The 12,075-nt window shown below is 42.8% G+C and overlaps 1 protein-coding gene across 1 annotated transcript in view; it reads left to right on the forward strand.

Annotated features, from left to right (window-relative positions):
• The window catches only part of LOC115316882, a 31,615-nt gene extending 19,906 nt beyond the window's left edge, over nt 1-11,709 (forward strand). Inside the window, exons 2-4 of the mRNA XM_040217467.1 lie at nt 1,149-1,237; nt 2,813-2,914; nt 11,611-11,709. Coding sequence (XP_040073401.1) covers nt 1,149-1,237; nt 2,813-2,914; nt 11,611-11,709 — 290 coding nt within the window. The remainder of the gene's footprint in view (nt 1-1,148; nt 1,238-2,812; nt 2,915-11,610) is intronic.
• Nucleotides 11,710-12,075: the final 366 nt, after the last annotated feature.

The following is a 12,075-nucleotide window of genomic DNA, read 5'->3' on the forward strand; positions in this document are numbered from 1 at the left end:
TTAGATTGCGTCTCAGGCGGAAAGGAAACGTTCCACGTGACGACTCCTTGTTAGAACGAGCTGCCATTGCCCGACTTAACAAATTGACACGGACTACAACTTCTAAATCAGGATGACGGAAACATATCACCCTTCTAGTAAAAAACGTCGCCGTTGAATGAACAGCGAGACCGGTGAGTCGACTGTCTTTCTGAGTCACATCTAAAGAAGCTATATTCATCATGTTAACACTTATGCCGTGTGCGCCATAAAAACCACACTTCAGTATGGTTCACTTTGAGGGACATAAGGTTGTTGCGGTATAAACAGGAATATCTGAGTTTTGGTACATATAGACCAACTCAGATGTTTGACGTCACATCACTGCGGTGGCGCTGCAGTCGGCACTGCGCATGCGCAGCGCTTCGCTTTTACCGGATTTGGTTGCTGCACACGCTCTGTGTGGGCAAACGAGGGCTTGTTTTGTAAACAGTGTGTTGTTGTATACGGTAAATAAAATAAGCAAGAAATTGCTGCCTCAAGGTTTCCAAATGCAATTTCAAAGTAATTTCATTACTTTTGAAAAGTAATTGTAATGTAATGTCATTACATTTAGTCTGGGGTAATTTGTAATGTAATACAATTACATTTTATGGAGTTTTCAGGAAAGTAATTAGTAATGTGATTAAATTATTCTTTGAAAGTAATTTTAACATCTCTGAATTAGACACTGCAAGTCTGCACCCACAAAGATACATTGATCTGATTTTAATTATATTGGATAGATGTAGTTCCAGCGGATGTTTCCGCGAATACTTCTAAAAGTTCATGAAAGTAGGGTGGTTAGGGAAAAATATTTTTCAGAACAAACTGGCGGGCTTCAGAGATTGAAAAAGTTATAAGTATTGAAATTTAAATAAATAAAAATTTAGCTAGTGAAAATAAACACACGGTTCAATTAGAAACACACGGGAAGTGCGGGGTGCGCTAAACGTACCACTCGTGCAGCAGGTGCAAGACCGGCGATAAGAAAACGCGCATTGCAATCTTATCATTCGGGTTTTCGCAACATCGTTGCGTACAAAATGTATTTAAATATTTTAATTTAAACTGAATTGTAATACTTGCATAAAAAGCAACGAATTGTATTTCATGTACCTGCATTACAGGAGGGCTTGTGAAACCAGGGCATGAATATGATTGCTACTGGAAAGTCGCTAACGCTAGTGATAGAGTGTGTCGCAACCATGGTCAAGATGTAAGTAAAATTTCGACAGTTTCTTTATTATGAGCGCTTATGATCGGCCTTAGAATAGGTTGGCACAATGAATCAACGGTCAGGGCGGAGATTACAACTGGTGAAATTTTCTGAATACAAGTGGAATGGAGTGGCCGGAACTTTCAAATCTTTCTGTCATGAAGTGCTTCGGTAGAGTGTTTACGAACAAAACAATTAAAATATTCTGTTAAAATATTGTATCACCTTCGCTTGGCACATAATATTATTCACCGGCATATAAAAAAAACCAAGGGCTGTAAAATACTCAGTTCGCTCTTTTTCGCGCGACTTAAAGCGTGGTGGCGCCTGTGTGCAAATAGCCCTAAGACACTTCCAGTTCCCAGCTAGACTGCGGGTTTCGCTGTATTTGCGAGATTAAATTTACGCGCTAGTTTTTGGAAAATGGTCTCTTATATCACTCTTACAAATAATTGATTGTTATGGTGCAAGAATGATGCATGAAAATTGCTCAGACTGGAAGAGCGCTGGGGCTGCCGAATAGATGCCACCACTGAGTTTGCTGCCAAAAAAAAGGGCGAATATTCCTCAATTAGCATGCAAAATGAGAAACCGTGCATAGTCACGTGCGGTTGGCAAACCCCTGAAGAAGACTCTCGGCGCTTCAAAAGTGCAATTGCGTAACATAAATGCTCCCCGCGCGGCTATCTCCTTTCGGATATGTTTTATAAAACTCAGTAACGAGCTTTATTTAGATGCCACCACTACATGATCAAATGCCACCCTTTCGCCGGCCCGGAAATCGCCAGCTTTTACCAATCTATTTTAGTTTGGACTGTACATTAGAATGTCAGGGAGTAAAGTACTGAGTGTTGAGGGACGTGCAGCTTCGCGTGTAAGTGGCACTAACTGCTAAATGTATATGCACGAGTGAAAAAAAAAATCGTGGCAAGAATGAAACATGGCAACACAAAGCTGAATCTAAATCAGCAGTTTATGAACTTTAAAAAAATAAAAGATTTCTTTTAAATCTTTATAAAGATGTGAGCTTCATGGACAGGAATAGTGTAAGCATGCGCTACAGTACAATTGTTTTACGCAACCGAACTCCAAAAATATCTTAAATAATTAAACTGCGCAAAAAAGAGTGTAAAGATCGGGTTTCCCCTTTTATACACACCCAAATAAAATAGAAGAATAAATGCGTTTTAACATAGGAAAGCTTAAATCAATTTAGTCGTAAGTCTATTGTTAGCTATCTTATTCTTTCGGTGTATTTGCACGAAACTATAATTTAAAGCGGTGAGTCTGTGCTGTGCCGCGTGCCTAACGTTTTCAAAACGTTGCTTTGTCCTTGATTTCCAGCTGGTGTATAGGATGCACTGCTAGAAAATGTAACGAAATTGTTTTCCCCGCGCCAATTATTAAGCATGAAAGCAACGTTCTTCTAAAATGCATGCTACTCTAAACTGCAGGGTACAGCAAGTTACGAACAGGTTACGAGTACCCCAATGAATTTCTTTTCTACTTCTGTTGCATTTGTGCCCAAAATAAATTGGCAATGGCTCAATGATGCATTTCATTTTGCCCTTTCAGGGATTTTTCTTTTTCAACTATTACACTTGTTCAGCACGATGTAAATCTGGCAACATCGAACGGCGACTCCCTCCCGGAATAACGTGCGGCTATCATCATCTGGTGAGATATTTATTATTAGGTCGAAAAATATTTTACGTTACCTTTATCAAGGATAATAGACTAGAACTTGCTGGAGCAAGGCCCTTCGTATATGGGAACGAAAGGGAGGAATTCTACGTAGTCATTTTTACCTGTTTGTATGCAAAGCAGAAACCATATTTTCGTTTGTGTTCATGTTGAGCGGTTTTACTCTTCGGACATCTTTCTAAGGCATACAGAAGCAACTGCAGCTAGAGCGCAAACGGCATCTGTCATGTCTTTGGCTCATAATCAAGGTGCGTCTCATGTATTTGCAAAGCGCACCGCAATCTTTTTGAAAGCAAGCCTACCAACTCGCTCCTCCCTCCACGAAGAGCCCAGGCTCGACCCCCCTATCTCAGCTTGCGGCTCCGCTCTCACTGGGGCCGGCCTCCTCCTTCGGCGCTAACATCTGCTCCAGTACCACAAAAGACGAAACACTATCGGGGCATCCCCTCATAATAAACCCCTTTCTTTCATAATCTTTCACAATCTTTCACTCTCCCCCCTTTCCCTAAACCAAAGGTGATATTCCAAGCTACCGTTACGAAAAACACTCCCTTTGCCTTCCCCTTTTTATAGTACTCTACTACTACTTCAGCAGATGTTCGTGCAAGGCTTTTCAGTTAACTTGTTGTGCCAAGACTGAAAAAAAGGTTGAGCTCTACTCGCGTCCAACTAACGCGGTATTGCTAACAGTCATTTTGGGAAAGTCAAGGCAGTTTCGCGACGTTCAAAACTGTTTAATTATCAGAATATTATTAGCTAACGTTTTGCTAATTTCTTTGTGGTTATCTCCTCCAATACAAAAGCTGTAGATTGTTTTGAGAAATATCATATTGTGTCGTTTCCATCAAAGCAGCCTTCGTGCATTTAGTTGTTTCAATCTATTAAGAAAGTGCGAGATAAAAAAAAAACAATAACAAATATCTCGAGACTAATGGCTCAGATATCGCAGTTCGCCCGTGGCCAGTAACGTGGGATTTTTAATGAACCTCGCGTTTTATATGAAATTCTATAGATTCGACCAAAAAGGGCTACCTTGACGAAAACTACATGATTAATTTTTTCTTAGCAGGCACTGCAAGTTTTTTTTTGGAGGGTTTACCCAAAAATATTTAACCAAGAAGTTAGCTAATCCAGCTCTATTTATCCAGCTTGCATATCGGAAAGAATTGGCTGTGGTGTCGGCATTTCACAAATACATGCTAACGGCATTGGATTTATGGGGCCTTTTTCCGCTCGAGCGCCATTTGGCGGGCGCAGCAATAATGCAACTCAAGGGCGCATTGCAATTTTTTGTGGTTATATAAAGACGTCACAGAGTCATGGAGCACTGCAATATCACGAGTCATCATGGTGTCGCACTAAGTCACGATGTTACAATATGTAGTCACCTAACGTCAGTGTCAAGTGGCGCCACCTGACGTGCTGCCGAATTTCAACGTTATGTCATGAGATGAAGTCATGTAACCTAATAATGTCAGTGCCACACGACATAATATTTGACGTCGCAGTGTCATTTCACGGTGTCACCTGGCGTAAAGCTACCACGTGACGTTACCACGTGACGTGCTTCACACGCCTTAGTTCCACGTGTCGTCATCGTGTTCTGTAACGCTCCATGATGCGGCCCAAGTTCAGGATGCCACGTGACGTTAGGTTAGAATGTCGTAAAAAAATACAAGTTGAGTGGAAGGGATAGAAGGATGTTTGAATGGATGACATAAATCGGTTTGTGGACGTATCGAGCTAAAGATTTACAAGAGAGCTGGCAGAAGAACGGCCATTAAAATTGTTCAAGACTCACTGAACAAATCTTCCAGAGAAATAAGTTGGAAATTAAAAACGGTGGCCGTGTGTTAACCAAAGGTGTCTGAGTTGTGCCACATCCGATAGACTTCGGCATCACTCTCCGCGTCGAAAGGTGGGGGTCGGCCGTGGAATGCATCGATTACCGCATTTTCAGCGTTAACTTTGGCGATGATACCAATGTTTTCTGTGGCTTGTTTTGAAGGTTTCACTCCTCGTTAAGGCGCCTCGCCAAGCGTAGTCTTGTAGGCGAGTCCGGAGGTTGCCGCCGAAGCTCCGCCCGAAAACGTCGGCCGACCTACTCCGTCCTCCGACACTTCCCGTACCAGAGAGCAACTTTCACTAGATCTTTGGGCAGAAGGAAAGAAAGCGGGAGTCATCAGCATTGATGCAGGCCAAAATTGGGAGAGCAGGGGTCCAGTCGATGGTAGAGATAAACTATAGTCAGTTACAGGTTAAGAAGGTAGCGGCAAATGCCCCTCAAAGGGAATCAGATATCCCTCCGCCACCTTTGCATCCAATAGCGTCCCACCGTTTCCGTGACGTCGCGGACAACGCGCGAAGAGGGTCTTGCTTTTCTGTACATATTTGCTTTATCTTTCGACTTTGACTTAGCAGTGTGGAAGCCACGAGAGGGAGATTAGAGTTCTCCCCCACCGACGGAAACAAATACGACTTTCGGAGATTAGCTTCCCCCCCGATGGATACAAAGGCTGCTTTCAGGGGCTCGGTTCTCTCTCCGATGAATACAAAGGTCGCTTTCTTAAAAAGTGGGATCGGAGACAAGTGGGAATCCATTGAAGCGGAACAAGGAGCGTTTCCAGTGAACTCTTCTTTCGACTGCGGAGAGATTTGAAACGGGCGCATCACACTTGTGGGAGGAGCTTCTCCTACCTTCTTGACTTGTAACCGATAGGAATGCGGCAAAAGGGTTCTGTAAACACGCCAGTGCACAGGGAAAAAGACCCACAGGGAAAAAGAACCTAAACACACAGGAAGGGACAAAGGTAGGTTGGGAAGAGGAAAGAAAATACGTTAGACATACAATCGAAGCAGCATTTTCGGAGTTAGAATCAGATCAGGCCATAGGAAATTTTAACACCGACACAAAACAAGAGGAGGACCACAGCGAAGAAGAGGAAATGACCACAGGGGAATGATAAAAAGCAAAAGAAAAGGTTCCGGGTGGAACTGCGACAGTTCCAGATGGCATACCGATGGAACTGATAAAAGTTCTAGGCAGAACAAGCAAATTTAAAATGGCGCAGGTGAGTGACGAGATAATAGCGAAAGGGGAGGTACGCAGTGACTGCAAATTTAGCAGGATGAGATTCTTATGTAGAAGCATGGGAGACAAAGACAGTATCAAATCATACCGACCTATCACAGTAACTGCACTAATATACAGACTAGCCATGCAAATTGTAAAGAGAAGAATGGACAGAGAGAAAGCATATTCAGGGGGAGCTTCAGAACGGCTTCAGGACGGATAGACGACTAGATGATAACTTATTTGTAACCACTCAGTGCTTAGAGATAGCAATGACAAGTCAAAGGCCATTATGGGTAGCATTTTTGGATATAAAAGCGACATATGACAATGTGAATAAGAAAGAACTCTGGGACCAAGTGAAGGTATATAGTCTAGGGGAGCCATGGTTAAGTTTTTAGAACGGAGAATAGGGTGGTTATAACATAATAAGCCGAAACTACAAGACCAGCAGCAATAAAAAGAAGACTTAGACAGGGTTGTCCATTGTCTCCCCTGCTCTTTATGATATACTTCACTGAGATGGGAAAAAAAATTAGAGCTGTGCAACCTAGTTTGTGACCTGACTTACATGGAGGAAGGACATAAAGTGAATCAAGTATTGCCAGGGTTAATGTACGCATACGATATTGTACTCGCGTCGGAAAGTCGTGAGAAAATACAAGAACTGAGTAGGATTTGCAGCAGGGAAGGGGACAGTTTAGGCTTAAACTTCAGTAGGGACAAGTCGGGTAAAAATGTTTTCAACGATGAGAAGGGGGAACCCCTGGAGATACAGGATGCAGCGATAGAACACGTAGAAAACTACAAATATCCGAAAGTATGGTTAAATGAGGAAAAACGTATCTAAAAGAACATGAAGATATAATAAAGATGGGAAAACAAGATGCAGCCATTATGAAGTAAAGTACACTCTGGAACTATAATAGATATGAAGTTGTTAGGGGTGTATTGAAGGGAGTCACGGTGCCAGCACTGGACATTTCGGAATGCGGAATTATGTATGAACTCAGAAATCCTGGCAGGCTTAGAGATACAGCAAAGGAGTGTGGGTAGGTTGGCATTGGGGGACGATGGAAATACACCGAATGAGGGAGTACAGGGGACTATGGGCTGGGCATCTTTCGAGAGTAAAGAACCGATCAGTAAAGTAAACTTTGAACAAAGACTAGCCGAAATTGTGGATACATGGTGGGCAGGGAAAGTGTTGATATATCTATATGTAATAAGTCTAAACACTAAGTGAACAAACCGAACCCGCAAGCTCAGATTTAAACACAATCAACAAGATGGGGCCTATCAGAGCACATCAGTAGAAAGGGGAATAAAGAGAACAGTGGAAATTGTGGGAAGAGAGAATGCAGATGAAATTAGCCTTAACAATATATAATATAGGGCGAAAAACAAGAAATGAAGAAGGAACATTTGTATTACAATTCATTGGGCAGCTCATTGCTGTTTGAAGCATGAACGGGGGTGCTAAGAAAGAAAACATATAGGGCTAAATTCCAGAAAATAGACACTCTGTGCCATGTATGGAACTGCGAAAGGGAAACTATAGAACATGTAATGTTAAGATGCACGGGGCTTCGTCACACCCTCTTGGGAAAGATGGCTACGGATTTGAAGGGGGCACTGTGACTTCCAGACAGGGATGGACGAATGGATAGGGAAAGAATTGCGGTAACTAAGGGAAGACTGGAAGATTGGTGAATAAATTTAGGCAGGGGTGTAAATACATATACAAATAAACAATGGTAACACTTTAAAGCGGGGGGTTGTGTTAAAATAAAATGTATACAAATTAAAAAATGGGGAATGACTAACTGTTAGTCTAGGTGGCGTGAGTTTCCGCCCGCTACAAAGGGTATAGCCATTACCATCCATCCATCCATCCATTCATGTTTACAAAATCACTGCCCAGCATGTAGCTACGAAAGGGAAACTATAGAACATATGATTTTAAGGCACACGGAACGTTTTCCCACCCTCTAGGAAGGGAGGGGGATGACTACTGATTTGTAGCGGCCCCTTTGATTGTCAGACATGGATGGACGAACGGATAGCGAAAGAATCGCGGTAGCTAAGAGGAGATTGCAAGATTGGTGAAAAGCTTTTAGGAGGAGAAAATACAGCTATAAATAAGCAATGAAAATCCTTTAGAGGGTATGGGGGGAGGAGGGTTGTGTTAGGGCAAAATTTATACAAATTAAAAAAGAAAAGGGGGATGGCGAAATGTTAGGCTAGGTGGCGCAAGCTGCCGCCCGTTACAAAGTGTACAGTAATTACTATTCACACATCCTTCCTGCTAAGCGTAACAAGAAGATGACTTCCATCTCTAAGCAGGATAGATAAAAGTTGCAGACAAGAAAAGAAACGCGGCAAAACAAGAGACTGCAAAGCAGATGATATGTAGCCGGAACAAAAAGAACGAATCGCTTCTAGCTCCTAAACCTCGTCTGCTCTATTGTCGAGGCCGAGGGGAGCGTTCGTCGTGGCCGCTTGTAGATAGCCTTAGCTTGAAGAGAGGGTCCATCTCAACCCATTGGGGAGCGTTTTCAGTTCAATTCCTGACGCCTTCTGCAGAGTTTGGCCGAAAGTGCGCATACATTGCTTTTTGCGTGGTGAGAGGGAAAGCAGTCGGGAAGGCGGAGACGTTGGCAGACGGTCAACTCTTTCGGCAACCCACTCCTCGCAGCTCGTGTTGCTAATGCGACCAATAAACCACGCGACCCCGATTGAGCAGTTAGAAACTCTCTGTAACACTGGCTCTCTAGCCGCCTGCGACCTTGCGTATCGCCATCTGTCGGTTGTTGGCAACGAGATAGAGGGCCTAGAGCGAAAAACAGGCCGCTGAAAGTGACTCCCAATTGGCCACCGCCATGTTGCACATTTTCGACCCCTAAACACGTGACCTTATAGTTTTACGTCTTGATTTTACCGAAGTACCGCGCACATATAATTGTTCATTTATCTTTATGACGGTAGCGACGAGATAACTAATGTCTCGTATGCTTTTAAGTCCAAAATGTTCGTTTACGGCAAAAAATTGGCATCTTGGCAATGCCTCCGCTATATGCCGTCAGCCGCGGTGCTGTATTTTGGGTTTTTATCGGAGCTAGACACTGACCTTTGGGGCTAAGGGCATCAAAAAAAAAATTTTATCATGTTTTTTTACACGATCGCAATACAAATCTCGGCTTAGTTCTGCGTGAAAGGTTCAGGATTTGGTACGGTCACGTGTCTAGTCAAAATTGTACAGCATGGCGGCAGCCAAGTGGGGGTCACTTTTGCCTGCTGAACGGGATACCAGTTTATCTCTCTAAGCCCCTCTACCTCGTTGGTTGTTGCGCCAATCAGATGCCTTTCATCAGCAGACGGACGCAGTAGGAAGGGATTTTAAGCTTTTAATTCCTAACTTTTTACTCAGGTAAGTTTGTTCAGTGAAATATGTATGCCCTTAACACACGTTCTTCGGACACCTGTTTACAAATTTTTAGCTCAATACCTTCTGGTAAAAGTGAGCGAGTTAAAAATGAATACTTAAAGTCGACATAATAAAACGCGGAGGACAATCACAGGAACCACCGCGTTCTTTCAAAACTTCTCTCGCGGAATAAATACATTCACAAGCTAATTTATGTGATCCCTTCAACGATCCCTTTGCTTAGCACTGTATATCCTTAAGTCAGTGTCATCGTGTCACGTGATATCACCATGCCCAGTATCAACATGGTGTCACGTGACGTTGCAGTGTTACGCGGCGTGATGTCCCCTCACATCGAGTGCGGGGGAGCGAGAATTTTTAAACGGGGCCGGCAGTAGTGAGCCTCCTCCGTCACCATGACAGCCTCCTCCAAGCAGGAGCTCTCTCGAATCTCCTTTGCACTACCCACCGGCGACTCATTGCAACCTCTAACTGCCGAGCCTTAAAACAAACTAAAAACATTGAGTATTTTGTTTATGCTGCGTACTCCGAGCTCACCGTTTAAAACTTCTCGTTACCCGGTACGATGCCAAAGTAGTCCTCACGTTAAGAATAAGGTTGAGACAGCTTTGAAAGCGTGTGAACAATTCAGAGCCTCCACGAGAGTGTTCCATCAATCACCCGAAAAGATTCTTCAGCGGCGAAGAACGACCTATTTCGTTCGGTTACTTTGCGGTGGCCAGTACATCGGCCAGACAGGAAGATATTTGAATGTTCGTCTCAAGAATCACTTTCTGGAAGCTTCAAATGCTTCCTCTGATTCATATCGTCACATAGTTGTGCATGCACGCTAGTAATGCAAAACTATCGATAGATTGACTATCGATACTATCGATAATTTTCCCAAAACTATCGATAGTACTATCGATAGTTTTTCGGTAGTCGACTATCGATAGTTTTTTTACTATCGATAGTAAGATTTCTGGCGGCTATGGAGACTATCGATAATGCTATCGATAGTTTTGCACCACTATAATAGAGCGAACCCAGTTGCTGCACCGCCGCTCGCTTCCCTTCCTCCTCTCTTCGCTCATACTCCCGTCTTCGTCATTACTGAAAGCTGAACCAAAGTTGGGATGGTAAGTGCTTAGGCTACTTACTGTCCCATTTGAGAAAAAAAAAGCGATAAGAAGAGAAGAGGGAGTGACGCAAACTACTAGTGTCGCAAAACTATCGGCAGTAAATCGTCGACAGTACTACCGATAGGTTTACGATAGTCGACTATCGATAGTTTTCTGATGGTCGATTAACCATAATTTTCCCATAGTCGACTATCGATAGTACAATCCATAGCTTTTCGATAGTCGACTACGATAGTACTCTCGATAGTTTTTCTATAGTCGACTATGGATAGTACTATCGATACTTTTTTATCATTAGTGGTGCACGGGCGTGCACCACTAATGCACGCCCGTGCCCTGACTCCCCCCCCCCCCCCCCTTACCCCTGTTTGTCAAAACAGAAGTCCGAAGCTCACAAATCAGCAAGCTAGGAGTAGGAATGATTGTATCTTGCAAGATAAAGCGGTTCTTCAACAATGTGTCTAGGCATTCATTTTCGCCTTCGATAGAAGAGCTACATTGCTGAGCGCTCGAGCTGTTATAGCAGCCTCTTAATTTTTGTGATCTCCGCTGTTTCGTACTTTGTTCTCTTTTTCTCTCCACCTTAATTTCTTCTTATCTTCTTGGTTTTCTTTTGCCCTATGCGAATACCGATGGATATAAGTAGATCTCGTCGCACATTAAAATAATTGTGAATGTCTGCGTTCGTGCCCTTTCAATGTTTTTATTCGTTCTTTGTGTCTTCTTAAGCCTAGCGAGGGAAATAAGTGCAGTATGCAAGAGTAACATTGGAAGCTGCTAGTCATGCGTGAAATTACACCTAGCGAGAAGCATTATTTTATTGCGAAATAGAAATATGGGACTCAATTGCCTGTAATAGAATGAATTCATAGTTTGTAAGTAGTTTAAAATAGTGGATATGCCTTTGTGCTACATCTGGTGCATGTACTGACGTGAGTTGAGTACAGTGCAAATCCTTGATAATTATGCAAACGTGGACCAAGAAAAGCGTACTAACTTTGATAAAACTTATTTTGTTTCTTCGCAGGATTGCGTGGGTGAAATTGGTCAAAACGACGACCCCTTAATATGCTTAGGCTGCACACATGATGTAATCAATAAGCTGAACAGATGGCAGTCTGGGTGAGCTATCTGGGCAGTATTCTGGCCTCTGGTAGTAGAGGTCAATCCAGACACCATTGACACTGCATATAAAAGTGTCAGATCTGATTGATGTCATGGCAGAAAGGTTGAGGTTTTTTCTTCCTTTTTTGTGATGAAAATAAAAGGCTATATTTTAAATTTTGCTGTGTATTATAGATGAACTACACGCGGTGCTTTCGATCAATTAAAGTAATGGGGACGTGCAGTGTCATCATAGAAATGACACCGCATATCACAAACGAGAAGGCAAACGAAAAACAAATACGCCCGTTTATCAAATTCGTCTTAGCTCCACCTAGCATTTGCACATCGTTCACTTGGATGCCGATAACGCGCAAATATCTCAATG

Source organism: Ixodes scapularis, unplaced genomic scaffold (genome assembly GCF_016920785.2).
Source record: "Ixodes scapularis isolate PalLabHiFi unplaced genomic scaffold, ASM1692078v2 ptg000597l_1___fragment_3__unscaffolded, whole genome shotgun sequence".
In the NCBI taxonomy this organism is placed as follows: Eukaryota; Metazoa; Arthropoda; class Arachnida; order Ixodida; family Ixodidae; genus Ixodes; species Ixodes scapularis.